At 47.3% G+C, this 19,382-nt stretch overlaps 1 protein-coding gene across 1 annotated transcript in view; it reads left to right on the forward strand.

Moving 5' to 3' along the window:
• Positions 1 to 19,382, forward strand: part of LOC142767803 (uncharacterized) — a 150,033-nt gene that overhangs the window by 115,625 nt on the left and 15,026 nt on the right. The window contains exon 8 of the mRNA XM_075870044.1: positions 12,530 to 12,591. Coding sequence (XP_075726159.1) covers positions 12,530 to 12,591 — 62 coding nt within the window. The remainder of the gene's footprint in view (positions 1 to 12,529; positions 12,592 to 19,382) is intronic.

Raw genomic sequence — 19,382 nt, forward strand, 5'->3', positions numbered from 1 at the left:
ACGTTTTGGTTCAGAACGCTTTACTGAGAATAGGCTCGCGAGAGGAACCACCGAAGCATAAGGAATATTGAGATTTAGTAACGCTGCTGCCACTTCCTTTATCTGAACGCGGTTTAGCATTTCCTTCCCTGGTCGTCTGCTCAACAATTTCATGCGCGTCCCCTCTTGTAGGCAATGTATGATATTATAGCATTTCAACTATAGGAAACACCAAGAAATCTAATTTTAATGGAGCGTCATTTAGTAAAGCCTAGCGAAGCACGAAATCTCACTCTCCCACCTAAGAGCGACAAGCTTGGGAGTGATTAAGTCGGCATCTGAAATGATGTTGTAGAAGATAATATGGCTGAAGAATGTGAAAATGGTCAATGCGAATGGGGAATACCCACACTATTCGTTACTTTAGGATTGTTTTATTGCATATTTTTGCCACGTGTTGCAGACAGCTGTTTTCGGTGAAGTTTGTCAACCTCACTTAACGATACAAACTATGGTTGCATTTTCTTACTGTCAAGCACTGCTGTAAGTCATCTCAATAGTTGCAGCAGTATTGAGCATACCATGGCTAGTGTTCAATGCATTCCTGAGCTTAAGAAGGAATCGGGAGGGGTCATTCCAAGTGCTCGTGTACTACCTTTCGTGCACCTATGCTGGTGTTAGAGCTTTTTAATACATCGCGTTGTCTGCAAATATGTACGGACAGCCTTCGAGTTTGTCATTATGTGTTGATCCTCCGACATTAAAGCTGAGCGAAGCCCACCAGAAATGTCCCTTTACAGAAATTTATTCCTCAGTGTGCTATTTTGCTTTTTCTCTGTAAGTATGGCCCTGTTGAAACGACTCAGAGGCTCAAGGCCGCTTTTGTTGTCAGTTTTCACATGCATTTAACGCCTAAGTGCGTGATCAAAAAGCTGAAACTTCCATCTGTAATATTGTCTCTGCAAATAAAATAATGCAACACGTTTTTGAATATTTTTCTGTTATCTATGAGGAACGTTTTACGAAGTTGTAAGAAAAATTAAAATGGGGTTTCATAAATATTGATTTTCCAATTAGCTTTACTGGCGACGAGTTTGAAAGTTTGAGGCAATTTATAAACAGGCAATATCGTGAATATTAGGTTATAATAGGCAATCAAATTACAAGACACTTGGTTATTTAGCTTAGGAGGAAAAAAATTCTCAAAGCAAGCAACTTTGAAAAAAAAAATGTATCCTGTTCAGAGATTAAAAAAACACTTTGCTTCAGCATACAAGTTTCAAGCAATGCTCCTTCGCTCTTTGTCATGCCTAAATTAACTAGAAAAAATTGTCTTCCTCAAGCCAATATTTGTTTTTCATATCATCGTTATGTTTTGAAAATAAAGAAGGATGAAGGCGGTCTCTTCCTACAAAGTGTGTTCAATATTTTTTCTTCCTACACTATGCAGTTAATAAAACAAATGAAGTTCACTCTCAGGCTACTGGATGGTGTGTGCACAAATTATATTAAAAGCAATGAAATTTAAAATATAAAATTTTCAATCTGTGTCAATCTCTCGTGAAATCACCCTTCTCTTGTCACCGTATTGGATACATTTCTCGTCTTTGCTGAAGCCATTGGGGTAATACCGCAGCACCACAGCAGCGCTCTTTCAATGTTCGACCTTCTTATCGTCAGAAGACGAGCCCCTATTATTACGCTCACCAGAAACTTGTGACTCACCGCTACTTCCGCCCTCCCCCCCCCCCCAAAGTGGTCAGTCTTGTTCTCCCCGCCACCCACCTTCCCCCGCCTACCCTCGACGTTTCCCGACGCTGAACTAAATGTTGCAGCCCTTGGAGGTGGCGGTGCACCGATTGGATGACCCAAAATTCTGTACTGACCATACAGACTAAACAAAGCCTTATAGACGTGCAAGTCGACAGTGTACCTGTGACTGCACTGGTGTTCACTGCGCTCAACTTTCTGTAATGACCACCTATTTTTGTCGCAAGCTCAAAAAAGTTCGTCCACGTTGCCGGCTGCGGAACTGCATCTGTCGTTGGAATGTGCACCGCTCGTGTAAGCATCGCTGATCGCCACACAGTTGTTTTGTTCGCCGTCCCCGAAAAGTGCCCACACGACGTTATCTTAGGCTTCGACTGTCTGTCGGCACATTCTGCCCTCATTGACTTCTCAGCCAGAACGCTCCATCTTCAATTGCCCATGACATACCCCGCTGAAAAACGACTGAGTCGCCTCTGTACAGACGAATATGCTCGTTTACAGCCTCAAACAATGACCTAAGTCGAGTGCGTATCAAACACGCCCATTCCTGACGGCGACTATGTACTGAGTCTCGTCGCTGGTGTACTCATCAGCTGCAGTGTTACTATACCGCACACCATCCTGTCTGTCGTAGGGAACTCCGCGTGCCTCACAGTTATGAATTTTAGTTGGACAACTCTGGTTCTGCTGCAATGAACCGCTTCGGTGCTGCTTTCCACCTTTGCAGACAACACAGTGGATGTTTTTACTTTGGCCGCTCCTTCCGACCTCTCGGCCCAGCGCCACTCCACTCATCGCTTCGACAGTGTGATTACGTCGATGATTTCTCCTAAAATAACAGCGCAGAAGACTGAAGAGCTCCACGGCGTTCTGCTGTTTTACATTGACGTTTTCGACCTCAGCGGCCATCCGTTAGTGGAAGCTACTGGAGTGACCCACCATATAAACACTGGTCATGAGCTTCCTATTCATATGCGTCCATACCATGTGTTGTTGATGGAGCGTCAGATTATCCACACTAAGTTTGACAAAATGCTTTCAGGGCCAACACCTCCTAAAAAATTATACCCGGAACGTGAGGCGCGAACGAACTGCCCCAGCCTGTCATTTTACCCTCCTCCTTCGGTACGAAAGAAAGTGTTTCCGGCGGCCGCCCCTGCGAACACAGCTATGCTCTTGCAGTGTCCTCCGAGCAGCCGTGATATCACGTGAAAGAGCGTTACGGTTATGTAACGTGACTATAAGCGGTACGGAGGTGACCGGCCTCACGCGGCGGCCGGTCGCAACACAAGGCAGGAGGCATGGCCTCCGAGTTTGCGTGGTGGCAGGCATGGTGGCAGGAGGCTTCCAATTGAAAAGAGAGCGACGTTCCAGGCATGGTTTTTCTAGGAGGCGTTGGCCAGGCACATCATCGAACCATATTGCATTATGGACATCTCCTATCGTGAGTGTCGCCAAGAAAGATGCCACTTGGCGTTTCTGGGTCGATTATTGCAATTCAAACAAAATTACAAAAAATACCGTGACCCTCTACTACGAATAGACGCTGCACTTGATTGTCTCTACTGTACCCACTATTTCTTCTCTATATATCTACGTTCCAGGTACTGTCAGATTGACGCGCATATCGTGGGTCTGAAAAAGATGCAATTGATTACACCCGGCGGGCGACATCAATTCAAGGTCATGCCTTCCGGCTTCTGTAACGCGCAAGCCACGTTTTAACGGAGGATGGACTCGCTGCTTAGAGGCCTTAAATTGTCCACCTGTTTGCGCCACTTTGACGACGTTGTTGTTTTTTCACTTAGATTTCAAAATCATACCGAACGCCTATCAGTCAGCTTAGATATCTGTCGTCATGCTGGCCTTCAGCTGAACTCATCCAAGTGTCCCTTTAGGCGGCACCAAGTTGCAGCTATTGGCCATTTAGTAGAAGCGAATGGCATACAACCCGACCTGACAAAAATCAGCGCAACCTAAATCTTTCTTGTAGGAGAATTTTCAAAGAATCAGCGTAGCTTCTTCGGGCTTTGCTTTTACGCTGTCGCTTTATTAAGAATTTGGCGGACATAGTCAGGCGTCTTACACCACTCCTGAAGAAAGACGCCTCCATTTCATGGGGCCCCGAAGAGGCAACTGCGTTCTCGAATATGATCGCGCAACTTACCACTGCGCAGATTTCGGCCCACTTTGACCATACTGCTACTGAGATTCGTAATGACGCAGTTTTCTATGACATAAACGAAGTTCTAACGACAACGTGGCCACTACTGCGTTGTCGTGTACACCCGCTGCCACTTATTCGTGCCCAAACCTAATTATTTTCTCCCAGAGTGCGAACGTTAGGCTCAAGTCAGGGCGGTCGCCAAGTTCAGGCAATACCTATATGGACGCCCATTTTCGGTAGTTACAGATGATCATGCACTCTGCGTGCTGAACTCTCCTAAAGATCTCTCGAGGCACCTTGGCCACTCGGCTTTGCGTGTGCAAGAATTTTTATACTCCGTCGTGCACAAACCTGGCCGCCTGCACCACGATACCTATTGCCTCTCCCGGTACCGCGTCGCCAATCCTGCTGACCCCAACATGAACCCGGTGCACTCCATCTTCTCAGTATCTGACTCCATTCACATGGGGGAAGAACAGGGAAAGTATCCACTCCTGCTCGACAATATCAGCTGCATTGAGACTTCCACAAATAGACGCCCCCATTTGTCTCATAGTCTTTCAAGAGGACGTCCTATACGACCGCAAAGTATTTGACGGGCCTGACCTTATTGTCCTGCCTAAGCGTACGGCGAAGCGTCCTCGCTGAACCTAATGACACGCCCACAGCAGGACAAGTTGGCGTATCGTGCACACACGAGCGTGTATGACGCCGTTTTTACTGCCCAGGCCTTGCTCACTCGGTACGCTGATATTTTTCCACGTATGAGAAATGTCAACGTCGCAAAACACTATTGCTGTTACCCGCTGGCCATCACTAACCAATTGGCATACCCACGCAATCTTTTTACTGGGTTGGGTTAGACCTGCTCGGTCCTTTTCCTGAAACAACAGTAGGCAACAAGTGCATAACCATCACTAATGATTACGCCACAGGCTACACTATTACTGGAGACCAACCGACGAGTTTTGTGACCGACGTTGGTGACTTCCTATTAGTGATGTTATATTGATTCATGTTTCGCCAAAACAGCTGCTCACAGACCGTGGCCGTACATTTCTTTCCCAAGTCATCGCCGACCTCCTGGGTTCCTGTAACCACAGCTTACCACCCGCAAAGCAATGCCTTCACAAAACGCTTTAATCGTACTTTTGTATATATGCTCACAATTTATGTATCACCGGATCACCGAGACTGATATTTTTCCCTACCTTAAGAGACGTTCACGTACAACTCGTCCCGACACGACAAAGGAGGTTTTTCACCTTTCTACCTACTGTACGGAAAGGAAGCCGGCTTTACCGTTGTACAGCATTATTTTCAGCTTAAGGTTTGCCAACGAGCATGCTCGTCACGCTATTTCACGAGCCTAACATGCCCTTAAACTCAACCGTGCCTGTCGGATGGCGTTGAATAGCAAGCCAAGGCGTCACTGCGATGCTTCGCATCGCCACGCACATTTCGCGCCGAGTATCCCTGTGTTACTCCGGTTTCGTCATGTCAGGGGGGGGGGGGGGGAAAGGGGGCTGTCTGAAAACTTTTTCGGTTGTTACACAGGACTTTACTCTGTACTGCGACTGGTAACACCTGTTACTTATGAGATTGGACCCATCTCATCATCGTCATCAGTTCAGTGGAGTGATGTTCACGTGTCATGCCTAAAATCTACAACTCTGCTTCCGAGGACAACCTATAAAGCTTTGGGACGGTGCTTCCGCCAGCGGGGCTCTTGCTACGTGCCAGTGGCATAGCGATCCACCCGACGAAAAGGAGGATTAGAGCAGACAGACTGGCGCGAGCTCTTCGTTTTGAAGCTCAGCTCAACTAACTAGCTGTAGGTGCCTTTATTCCCTCATGCCTTTGCCTAAGGACATATGAACACAATGCCATTTAATGAGCAATACATTAGCTAGATGCAGCTACATACTACTAGTATTACCACTGCTACTACTACAACAACTACTACTAATATTACTACTACTACTTTGACTACTACTGTAAAGAACAGAACGACCCACGGCCTAAAGAGCTTCGCCCCTAAAAGAAATAAGAAAAAAAGCATGGGAATAAAACTACCCTGTCTGCTGAGCTCCATTAAGTTCTTCATTAACAGTGTTCTGTTTGCTCCTTCCATTCAATGCCAGTTACTGAAAATTCAATACTGTGTGCCTCTTAGAATAACAGCATAGGAGAATCTTTGTACATTTCCTCGTCAATGCAAGATGCACAAACATCTTACGCGTTAAGGCAGTGTTATACTTCACGCACAGGTTAAATATATGCGCATCATGTTTGCTTATGTATTTTATATGCCGGTTTTGATGTTTCAGTATCTTGTGTTTGATAACGTCTAATAGCGTTATTTATAACTGCAGGTGCTGCTATTGTTATAAGATTGGGGTGGCAGCCGTATATATCGCCACGAGAGTCCAAGCTTAGACAGCGCACAATGCTTGCTTGCGTGATAGCAGTTTTTATTTTTTTCCAGACTAGCAAACTATCGTATATTTGAGACAGCCGATATTTTATTCTCTGATATTTTGTAGTTTTCTTCATTGAAACAAAACTTCAACTTTCGTTGCTTGCTATTCTTACAGTGTATTTTAAAATCCCCTTTATTTATTATCTCTTGTTTGGTTTGTCCAGAGTTTTGCGTGTGCGCATTGGCAAATATCTACTGTTTCCTAGTTAAAATTGAAAACTTGCCTACTAGTACAACATAACAGTAGAAAAATGAGAATAACCACCTCAAGCCATCAAGAAAACAGCTTTACTACTAAACTTTAGAGAGGAAGAAGAATATGTGCCGCAGTGGGTCACGCCTTTAGCAAGAGGAGCCGAGCGCGAGCTGTGCCCCCGAGCGTTGTGTTTCCAGCGTCGGTTGCTGTCGCCCGCTTTCCGCATCAGTAGACCTGCTGTGCAAGTACTACTTGCGCCAATAAACCCCGTTTCAGAGTGGTGGAGGTGCTGGGTAAATCAACCTGGAACTCCGCAACAGGAAACTACCTGCATCCCAGACATGGCTGAAGAAAACACCCAGCAAGGTACGACCCAGCCTCCGATGGTCATCGTGCCCACTGCGCTACGCGTGTGCGATCCACCTTTTTCCGACGGTACTGATGAGCAAGACGTAGAAGATTGGCTGTCGACATATGAAAAAGTAGGCGCAAGCAACAAGTGGGACGACCCTTCGAAGCTGCAATATGAACCCTTCTACCTAAAAAAGGTGGCGAGTCTCTGGTTTAATAACCACCACTCGGAATTCGCCCCTTGGGGTGCTTTTAAGCTACGCATTACCGATGTGTTCGGTCGCCCCGAGGTACGCAAGCTCTGTGCCGAACAGCGCCTACAGGGACGCGCACAGCTTCAAGGAGAAGGCTTCACAAGCTACATCGAGGATGTGCTCGACTTGTGAAAGCACCTTGACCCTTAAATTATCGAGGCAGACAAGATCAAACATATTTAGTAGGGGATAGACGATGACGCCTTCCAGATGCTGCTGGCCAAGGGCCCACGTACCGTGTCCGAACTCGCCACTCTTCGCCAGAGCTTCAAAGAGTTGCGCAAACAACGGGTCATGACACGGCGTCCAGCGGCTACCGATGAAACTCTCGCGGCATTGAGCCTGCGTGGAGACCACAGCACAATCATGTCCAAAATCAAACAATATATGCGCGAGGAGGTGGCCCGACAACGTTCGTGCCTGTCGTGTTCTACCGGCAACGGAACCATCTTCTGAGTGTCTCGCGCCCGCCATCAGGCAGGTAATACAGGCGCAGGTCTCTGAGGCATTGCCGTCCGTCTCTCAGACAGCACCCGTCACCGCGCCATTGACTTATGCTGCTGTTGCTGCTACTCCGCCACGACCTCCGCTTGGGCCGACTCCCCAGCCTGTACGAGTATCAACGACGCCATTTTCAGCAACACAACAGCGCTATAACAGAAAGCCTTGGCGCACAGTTGACAATCGCCCGATCTGTTACGCATGCGGATATCCAGGTCACGTGGCGCGCTTCTGTCGCCGGCGCTTCGCAACGGGCCCGGCTGCACCTCCGAGGTACCCTGACTACTATTTACCGGCCCCGTACAACGCGCAACGAGAACTGCCACGTGAATGCGATCGACAATCAGTGGAACGTGCCCGTCACCAACCCAACTAGACCATCGCCCTGCTGCCGACTAGCGATCATTCGGTCCCCGTCGCTCATCCTCACCACTCCGCTACCGTTCTCCGTCCCCTCTGCGTCGCCGACCGAACCCTGTAGAGACGGAAAACTGACTGCCGCAGCTCCGGAGGCACGAGCTGCGAATTCGTCGCATTGTACAAGTCCTCGCCCGTCCCCCACAAACGTTCTGGAAGTGTTTGTTGAAGGTCTACGAACTCTTGCGCTTGTTGATACGGGTGCCGCCGTATCTGTGATGAGTCAGAAACACTGCCGTTCAATACGAAAAGTAACGACGCCGCCTTCCGACGTTTTCCTGAATACCGCGAGTGCGCAACAAATTCGACCAGTCGGAGCATGTACGGCGAGAGTAAACATTCAGGACGTACTTTACCACATCGAGTTTCTCGTGTTGATCACTTGTGCCCACGACGTGATACTAGGATGGGATTTTTCGTCATGCCGCCACGCGGTAATTGACTGCACTCGCGCGCAGGTGGGATTATCTGTGTTTTCAGATGCGCCATCTACCGACAATGAGCGCACTCACCTGGGCAAGCTTCTTGTCGCTTCCGACGTTGATGTTCCTCCTCTTAGTGCCATCGTTGTCCCCGTCAATCACACTGAATTGTCCGGCTCTAACGTTGTGTTCTCCCCATCTGACGTTTTCAGTCGACGCCACGGTACGTCTCTGCCATACGCCATTCTGCCACCTCACCAAGATACTTCCGGAATTGTCGTTTGCAATCTTAGCTCATGTCCTCTCACCTTAAGAGCTCACGAAACACTGGGCTATGTTCATCCTGTTGATGACAACGTTATTGTGCCTATTAAGTCCCACGACCCTGGCCAGTAACTTCAACTGAACGCCGTTACTCCTCTTTTTATGCGGGATGACTACTCCTCAGATATCTTCAATCGTTCCATCGACAGCAAGCTTCCTCCGGATCAACGGGACCAGCTAATAACCCTTCTGCATGAATTCCGAGATTCATTTGACCTTCCTCAAAAGGCACTGAGTCAAACTAACACCGTCGCTCACACAATCTACACCGGAACGCACCCTCCTTTGCGGCAAGGCTCCTACCGCGCATCACCCAAGGAACGAAGTGTAATTGCAGAGCAGGTGGATGATATGCTTCAGCGTGGTGTCATCAAACCATCTTCTAGTCTCTGGTCTTCACCTGTTGTGCTAGTGAAGAAAAAAGACGGTTCGATTTGATTTTGTGTTGACTACCGGCGACTGAACAAAATTACACGGAAAGATGTATACCCTCTTCCCCGCATCGACGACGCTATCGATTGCCTACAAGGTGCCAAATTCGTTTCTTCACTGGACTTACTTTCAGGTTACTGGCAGGTTCTGATGGCAGAGTGTGACCATCCCAAAACAGCGTTCGTTACGCCGGATGGCCTATACGAATTCATGGTTATGCCATTCAGTCGGTGCAATGCACCTGCAACGTTTGAGCGAATGATGGACAGCATTTTACGCGGCCTTAAATGGCAGATATGCTTATGTTACCTCGATGATGTTATTGTATTTTCTCCAGATTTCTCTACCCACGTCGACCGTCTACACACCATTCTTCAGTGTCTTACCAAGGCAAACCTCCAGCTTAACCTAAAGAAGTGCCGCTTTGGGGCTCGCCAACTTACTATACTTGCTCACATTGTGTCAAAGGATGAAATTTGCCCTGACCCGAACAAACTTCAAGCCGTAGCCGACTTTCCAAAGCCGACTTCACTAAAAGAACTTGGGAACTTCTTCGGCTTGTGCTCGTATTTTCGCCCTTTCTTCTACAAATTTGCAACAATAATAGCCCCACTTACACAACTACTGAACGGTCCAGCTAATCTTTCTAACTGGATCCCGGCATGCGACGAAGCTTTCCTTACACTGCGCCGCCTATTTACGTCCCCACCGATTCTACGCCATTACGACCCAAGTGCCCCCACTGAAGTGCACACAGATGCCAGTGGCGTTGGTCTGGGAGCAGTACTCGCGCAACGAAAGCCCGGTATTTCAGAGTACGTCGTTGCATACGCAAGCGGCGCACTCACAAAAGCGGAGATAAACTACTCCGTAACTGAAAAAGAATGCCTCGCAATCGTTTGGGCGTTAAGCAAGTTTCGTCCTTACTTGTATGGACAGAGTTTCGACGTTGTGACCGATCACCACGCACTTTGTTGGTTGGCGTCGCTAAAAGATCCTTCAGGTCGCCTTGGACGTTGGGCTCTTCGCCTACAAGAATTCGACATTCGTGTCGTCTACCGCTCAGGACGAAAACACTCTGATGCGGACGCCCTCTCCCGATCACCAGTGAGATCCACCGCAGACCTGCATTCGGACACCAACTTCTTCATCGCTCCCATTTCCGTAGCAAGCATGTCATCTGAACAGCGGAAAGACCCATGGATAAGATCTCTCCTTAACATTCTTTCCGACTCTTCAACGTCTGCGTACCCACGCGCTCTTCGCCGCCAAGCCACACATATCGCGATACGCAACCCGAAACTATACCGCAGAAACTACCACGCGGATGGTCGTAAATGGCTCTTGGTTATACCACGCCACATGCGATCTGATGTCTGTGCGTATTTTCATGCGGACCCACAACATGCTCACGCTGGTGTGTTAAAAACATATCAGCGGATCCGCCAGCGTTACTACTGGCGTGGTATGTACACTTTAGTACGAAAATACATTCGGTCTTGTTCATTATGCCAACGACGAAAGACAGCTACCCATTCACCCGGATTATTACAGCCTCTACCGTGTCCGGCGCACCCATTCGACCACATTGGTATCGATCTATATGGTTCCCTTCCTTACACTGCCACTGGAAATCGATGGATCATTGTCGCCGTCGACCATCTGACGAGGTATGCTGAAACAGCTCCACTACCTACGGCAGGTGCACGTGACGTAGCCAATTTCTTTTTGCGACGCTTCGTACTGCGTTACGGGGCACCACTTAACTACTAAGTGACGGAGGGCGTGTCTTTTTATCCGAAGTTGTACAACAACTCCTTCAGGCATGCCGCATGGTGCACCGCACCTCTACAGCCTACCACCCGCAGACCAACGGTCTAACTGAGCGCTGCAACCGAACGCTAAGAGACATGCTCGCCATGTATGTCAATTCCGACCAATCAAACTGGGATGCCATTCTCCCATTTGTGACCTATACGTACAACACCGCGACGCAGTCAACCACAGGCTTCTCGCCTTTCTTTCTTCTATATGGGCGTGAGCCATGCTCCACCCTTGACACTATTTTGCCGTATCGTCCCGGCGTCTCAGAGTTCAGCCCTCTTTCTGAAATTTCGCACCACGCTGAAGAGTGTCGTCAGTTGGCCCGATCATTCACCTCGGACAAGCAAGCATTCGAAAAAGACCGCCACGACCGTGACGAGCAAGTCGAGACTTTTGCCGTAGGCTCGCTTGTCTGGCTCCGACTGCCCTTCCACTCTCCAGGTCTGTCTGCTTAGTTTGCCGCCAAGTTTCACGGCCCTTATCGCGTCGTCGAACGTCGATCTCCTGTCACATACGTGATCGAGCCGGTCACGCCATCTACAGACAGACGATGCCTTGGTCGTGAGACTGTCCACGTGAGTCGTCTCAAGCCATATCACGACCCACTCCTAATCTCGTCACCTTGACTTGCCAGGATGGCTCGTCTTCTTCGCCGGGGTATTGTAGAGAGGAAGAAGAATATGTGCCGCAGTGGGTCACGCCTTGAGCAAGATGAGCCGAGCGCGAGCTGTGCCCCCGAGCGTTGTGTTTCCAGCGTCGGTTGCTGCCGCCCGCTTTCCGCATCAATAGACCTGCTGTGCAAGTACAACTTTCCCAATAAACCCCGTTTCAAAACAAACATCAGAAAGGAAGCATGAGTATGGTAACCTATGATGATTCTCATCTGACATTGAGAGCTTTGAATTAAAGGCACATATACCAAAAAAGCAGTTGACAATTGACGATGTCTTCAAAAGGTACGGTCACCAGTGAGCTTGTGGACCTGAAGCCTCTGGTTTATGTTTTTATTGTCCAGCAATGGTATGAAACACTTTACTTTTCGAACGACATTGAAATGAATGCCTAATCCGAATGTTGGCTATAGCTTTACTTAGACTCTTATGTCTGGGAGCTCTTGATAATACAAACTTCGTGATATTTCATACAAAATGTAGAAATCTCTTCAAGTTCGAAATATTGTGGGATGACTGTATCCTTATATTCTCATAACGTAAATCAGCTCTGACATCTGTTGGCATATTTCCGGAGCCTTACATTATTTCCGTATTGATTTAAATCTGTGGTAAAGGTCCAGAGCAGAGCGCAATTACTGTAAGCCCGGGAATTGTTTTCTTAGTATTTTAAGTTCTTTGATGACACGGACTGATGCCTTATTTTGCATTGCGAAATACTCTTGTCATTCACTTTTAGGGAAGGAATCCTTCGGATTGAAGCCACACTCTGCCTAATGACAATGAACCTATCGTGGACCTGTAAGTATATTATGTGCCAATACATATCTACAGAATAATTGAAACAAAGTTACGTACGTTGCTGCTTCTTAGCTTTATATATATTGAAAGGCCCAGTATGCATGGTAATTTGGATGGCAGTTTTCTTCGTGAAGATATCTGGCGAAAACATTCGACAGGTCTCATGCCATATAGGAGTAGGTGCCAAATGACGCAGTCAGTGGAAACTGGCCAAGGTGCTGTTTTCTTGCTTTAACCCTAAGCATAACGAAGCTATTTAGTTAAGTACTTTTTTATCTTGTACTGCAATATTATCCTCATCATAAACAGTTATGTGCCGCAGAAATTGGGTAACCCCAATAATTATGAAAAACACCGGTTAACAGATGAGTATGTTTCAATAAAATTAGTGCGGCCCATCAGAAAGCTATTCCGATCACTAACGAGATTGCGTCATATAAATTGAGTTCTATCACTACGCAATACTTGAACTGAAGAGGAAAAAGGCAACAATCAGCCCGACAAATGGCTGCTAAGCAATGGTGGCCAGCCGAATTCAAAGGAGCGGGAATGCAGTGTTGGCTGCGAGAAGACTACAAAGCAACAGAAGACCTGCGCCAACGACAATATACACGTGTGGTCTCTGTGACTCTCTGTTGGAAAGACAGTCTCCTCCAATATCATTCCAACAGTCCGTGAGTATTGGCCGTAGTTCTTGTGAAAAAAGGACAGCGTGTTGAGATTCTGTGTAGATTACGGGAAACTGAACAGCGTGACCAAGTAAGATTTCTACCTTTTTTCACGTATCGATGATATAATGCGTCTGCTACAGCATGCCACAAGATTCTCGTCATTAAATTTAAAAAGCGGTTATCAGCTAATTAAAGTGGACGGAAAAGACTGCTTTCGTAACTCCGGGTGATTTGTAAGAGTTTTAAGCAATTCCATTTGGCCACTGTTGTGTGCCAGCGATATTCTAGCGCATTATGGACAGTGTTCTATTGTGCCTGAAATGGCAGCCATGCTTACTCTACTTGAACAAAATTGTGCTATTTACTTCAGCGTATCAACAGCATGTATAATGACTATGTTCAGTGCTTCACGCTATTCATTCGGCCTACTTCACCAATAAACCCGAAAAAAGCCAGTTTCTATTTGAAACGCTTCGTTTTCTAGGTCATGAAATCAGTGCTTAAGGTGCTGGTTCAGACTCCGGCAAGAGTGCGGCCATCGCGTGATTCTCGAAGCCGGGAGAAAAAAGGAGGGGTGTCGATGTCTTGCTTATGCGCATGCGGCAGGCGATTTGTAGAAAGTTGCTCAAAATTGGCAAATATCTAACCAGACTCAGAATGAAGAATCATTCGTTTGACATATAGAACAAGAGAGAGCTTTCGAGGAGTTAAAAAAACGTTTACAAGCCCCACCGTTCTTCGTACATTGCGATTAAACTGTAGACACGAAGGTCCTTAGTGATGCCAGCAGTCTAGGTTTCAGCATGGTATTAGATCAAAGGTAAAACGAAGAGAAAGCCGTAGTCTATGCCAGTCTCACCCTCTCAAAAGCTGAAAAGAACTATTTCGTGACAAAAAAGTGCTTGGCAGTTATATGGGCTATCAGCATGTTCTGGCCATACATCTACGGAAGGCCGTTCCGCGCCTTAGCGACTACCATTCACTTGGCTGGCTCGCAAGCTTAGCGACCTGTCGGGACGACTCGCGTGATGAAGCCTCACGCTTCGATATTACAATATTACAGTGGTATAAAGGGCTGGAAGGAAACTCACTGATGCTGATTGAAGCGTCACTGAGAAAACTCAGTGATGCTCGCCACTGGACTATACTTATCCAGAAGAGGACGACTTCTCATTCCGTTGTTTATTCGGAGAGTGGGATATCGTTTAACACCAATGAGCCGACACATAACTGCCCCCATTGATAAAGTATCTCGAAAGGCATGACTCCCAAGTTACAGGTGTATTAAAGAGAGCATTATCCTCATTCTGCCTCCATGGTAATGTACTGTACAAAAGAAACTTCGGACACAACAAAGAGATGTTCTTACTTGTCGTGCTGCTAGACAGGAGTCATGAAATACTACAAGCTTGCCATGATGTACCGTGCTCGATTCACATGGGCGTCAGACGGACATCTGCCAGAATCTATCTGAAATATTACTGGCCCAACCTGTTAGCCTCGATACAGCGTTGTGTGAAGCCATGACGCGAATTTAAAACACGCAAAACACTACCTCTGAAAATGGCCGGGCTGCTTCCGCCCATAGACCCACCTCATACTTTATTGTAATAAACTGGATTGGATCTTCGTGAGCGAATGCCATCTTCAGAAAAGGGGTAGATTTTTGCCGAAGCCGACTACTTATCACGGCATGCTGAAAATGGCTGCCGTGAACAAAAAACGGCAGCAGACGTTGCCAAGTTCTTAGTTCACTACATAGTTCTCTGACATGTCACCCCAACCGTAGTCATCACCAATTGTGGAACAGCCTTCAAGACAGAGTTGATGCAGACTTATTGTTAGGACTAATACCGTTCATAGAAAAAGGACTGCGTATCATATCCGAACGAACAGGTTGATAGAACGCCTAAACCACACCATTACTGACATGTAGATGGACGTAGACATTGATCATATGACGTGCGATGGAATCCAACTTTACGTAACGTTCACTTAAATACGGCAGTAGAGGAGACCACCCACGTTCCTTCATTACCGCTGGTCTATAGGCGCATCGTAAGTAGAACACTCGACGCCGTGCTCCCGGTCGACAACAACAGTTATGAGCCATACAAATTTGACGGCTTCCTACAAGGAGCTGATGAAGCGTGCCAGCTGGCGCAACGCTGACTATGTCAACAACAATGCAGGGTCGCGAGTTACTACAACCTGTGTCGCATAGAAGTCAACTATCGCTAGAAGTCAACTGTGGGTGTAGACAGCAATATGCCAACGTGGCCTGTCAAAGCAACTCTCTTGCCACTATTTTGGTGGAAATAACGTTTTCCGTCAACTCAGTGACATAACTTATGATGTAATTGCCGACGGAAAAAAACACTGATGACAGGAAAACCAGGCAGAAGCAGTACATTTAGCCCGCATGTAGCCATACATCGAAAGGTACTCAATAAGCATTCCCTCTTGGTTATTTACCCCAATTTCGCATTGTGACGATGTGCATTTCAGAGGGGAGTAATGCCGCAGAGACAACGTTCACTGAGGTTGTACCTGGAGAACCGGTGAGCTTCTTTGTAAGCGTCAACAATGTCGCACGCATTTCTGAGGCACCACGAGAAACGCTCGTGGTACTCGGACTCGTTACAGTGGCCTGATCGGCAGTTTGTCAGGATGGTGTCTGTTGTATGCAGCGCTTTAGTAAACTCCTATTTTTTAACACAAAAGCATTTGTACCGAGGATAAACTTGGCCACGACCCCACACAGCTCCGCTGGCAAGATTTTGTATTAATATCACTAACGATTGCTAACGCAGCGCCGTTTATAAGCACCATATACCATTTTGTGGGCGTCAGAGCTCCGTCGCTTCAGAGCACTTTCGTCGTAAACAACCAGATGTCATGACGACCACCTGTGTGGCTCACTCTAAAGGTCATCGCGTCTCGCGTTTCGGAGAGCGCTTACTGCACGGAGCGTGGTCTGGTCATTTGGGAAAGCACTAAGGTCACTTCTCTTGCTGCCACAGCCCAATTTTACAAACTTATTACGCTGCTCGCGCGTGAGAAAGAAAGAAAGAAAGAAAGTAAACATTTCTTTAGTAAAGGTTGTGAATGATGGTGGGAGGATCCCTTAATCGAGGATCCCTTCAGCCTGGACCGCCCACCGGGCTAGAGCAACTAGTTTTCGCTAATAAGTTAGAATTTTCACAGTTGTTAGACCTTGTCCTTTGTATACTTGTGTGCTCAAATTGTGGGCCTTGCTGTTTGGACAGAGCGCTTTAAGCGTCGAGTTGTGACAGTTGTTAGTTTGCGCTTGTCTTGTGCATGCTAATTTCGCGTGTGCTTTCTGCTTGAGGTGTGCGTGGCAAGCTTCGTGCTGCTGCTGCTTCGCTCGTCATTCGTTGCGTTGGATTAAAGTTGGTTGCTGTAGCATTCATTCGTGTGGACTTGTGGCAAAAGAGTGCACAATAAATGCTCAACTACATCTCTGTGAACACTCGTTTTCCTTTCGTCTTTTATCAATTTCTAGGAAGAGGGATCACCACACTTTTCTCACCTACTTTTCTGCGCGCAAGTTCCCTGTTAAATGTAACTATTGTTGGTGTTGCCAATCTCGCATTTTGCTACCAAATATATATATATATATATATATATATATATATATATATATATATATATATATATATATTTATATCATGTAAAAGATAGAGGACACGGACACATCACCCGTTCCTGGTCGGCCTGCGCTATTATCTCCCTTCAACTTTTTTTCCATTTCACTAACCTGGTCAAGGCCTTGTTTTGCTCTTCCTCATTACATGGGCCTCGACATCGAGTGTGATGGGCTGCCGACACGGACAATGTCTCCACTGGGTGGCATGGTCTGTTCCAGAGTGGCCGGATTCTGCTACGTTGCCCTCACCTGGAAACTTGCCGGGTAAGGTTGCGGCGACCGACACCGACTATGTCGTAGAAGTCACAGGTACAAGATACCACGTGGTCTGCCTTGGTGTGTCACCGAAGAATGGTCGGTGATCAGTCGGAACTTGTTTGCAGCGCAACACCTTGCTTGTCGACAATCTTACATCGCGCACGTTTTATTTGCTGAACGTAGATGCGAACATTGCCGGACGCAGATGCAACCTGCGCCTTGGTTTTTAAAGACCGTTTGCAGCATGCTGCTCCGATATCGTTCATGCCCAGCTTATCAGTGACCGGTTTCACGCGAAAAAAGAACTACATTTGGATAAAGGCAGCCCTCTTGCGACGCACTGGTAGTCCGAGTTCAGTGTTCCTTGTCATATGTGAGCTCCCATGCCACAGCGTGGGGCTGGTGAACATCAGGTTCCCCTGGTTGGGATAAACTGGAAGGGTCAGCCATACTTGGGTACCTGTACGACAAAACAGACACACGTTCGACAACCCATGCATTGTTTGTTACTTTAATTGCTTCCAGCGGTATGCTCTACGGTTTAGGTAGACTTCTGTATATTTAGCCAATGACTTCTTTTCTAGCGAATCGGCTGGGCTTTCACGTGACAAGGACCTCTTTCTTTAAATTTCTTTATAGGTCAGGCTTTCAAAGTGGCTGGTCGTGAAGTTAGGGCCCCTTCTCTAACTATGTCTGACAGAAAGAGGTCGTCTAGACTCGGCTATGTGATGGTAAGGCTTGTGACCGCTTCTTCATTGGCTGCGAATGTGATATAATCTCAGCGTGCATGAGAGATGGTATCATGTTAGTTACAAACACAGAGTTCTAGAGTTGAAGTGGCGGGCCTTACCTCTGTGATGGGTTGGCAGGGCAGGTTCTTAATCTGGCTGCCAGTAAGGGGCAATGTACAGTTGTATTCTCGAGCTGCGTCTCCTCATAAGCTTCATCCAACGTACGTAGAACTAGGCGGTCATGGACCATTAATAGTTACTCTGTTCAGAAACAGTTATGAGCTTGCCGCTCCAGTCTGCCGAGGTCTCTTACCACAAGCTTTCGTATCTATGCCACGCAGTGGCAGTCACTCAAAGACAGTATTTTGCTGTGCATGGCTTCTTTCTGTCCGTCCAGTCTTCGTCATCTCCAACAGCGTTTACAGTCGCCACCCATTTATCAGCGTTGTCTTCAAGCCACGGAAATCCGGCAGTCCGAAGGCAGCTGGTGGTAGGAATACGGCAGGTGAAACTTTGGGACACGATGTCGTCATACGGCCTAGTTGATATGAGTGCCGCGAAGCTGTACCGGAGCTCTCTGTGGCTCTCGGGTGGGTTTTTCCATGGTGTTACGAGGCGGCTGTGGTGACTGTGGCATCAATCACCTGTAGTTCTAGCAAGGCCGCAAAAAACAGGGCAAAGGTCAACGCCGCCAATGCATTAACCACGATGCGCAGTCGCGCAATTATCCGGCAAAGCTCGGAGGTTCTTTAGGTCGATACACACTTGTGTCCAGTGGCTGAGGTGCTGATTGACTACAGAGCTAGGCGTTGCCCTAGTGTTAAGCGTGAATGGCATGTACGCGCAACCGTAGCGCGGGCACTCTCTTGGTGGCATCGGGGCAAGAGTGACCTTGAGCCATTGAGAAAGCCTGGATGCCGTAATAATTGTAAGATGGCGCAAAATACCCTCAAGACTCTTTTTATGTCTCGAGTATGTGGCCTACAACACAAAAAGTGGTGATAATTAGGACGTACAGATGAGATGATAGGATAGAACGCATAATTGAAGCCCACACTTATGGCCGACCCGGTCGACACTTCGGCTGGAAAGGTACGGCGAACAAAGTGTCTCAGACCTAAAACGTGGAAAATCTCGGAGACACAGTAACCACGGTCCAAGGAATCCTCCACGGGAGTGACAAGGTACTTGACAGGAAATGTTTGTTCACAGCAACGAAGCGTCAGCAAAATCGTGACTGAAACAGGGGTTCAGAGGAGTACTTCATTTCCAGTACCGTAGGTGACGTCTCGATGAAAGCTGTCATAGCGTTGCTTGTGGCCTTGTTGACTAGCTTGCGTGTTGAGCCGAGCGCGTTGTCGTGTGTGAGCGAGCCTGAAGATGAACTGTTCTGGTGTAGTTGTTAACGTTCTCGTAGTTACATGTAATAAAGGGGCGTCGATGGTATATGTAGGTGCATCC

This window comes from Rhipicephalus microplus, chromosome 7, assembly GCF_043290135.1.
Source record: "Rhipicephalus microplus isolate Deutch F79 chromosome 7, USDA_Rmic, whole genome shotgun sequence".
Lineage (NCBI taxonomy): Eukaryota > Metazoa > Arthropoda > Arachnida > Ixodida > Ixodidae > Rhipicephalus > Rhipicephalus microplus.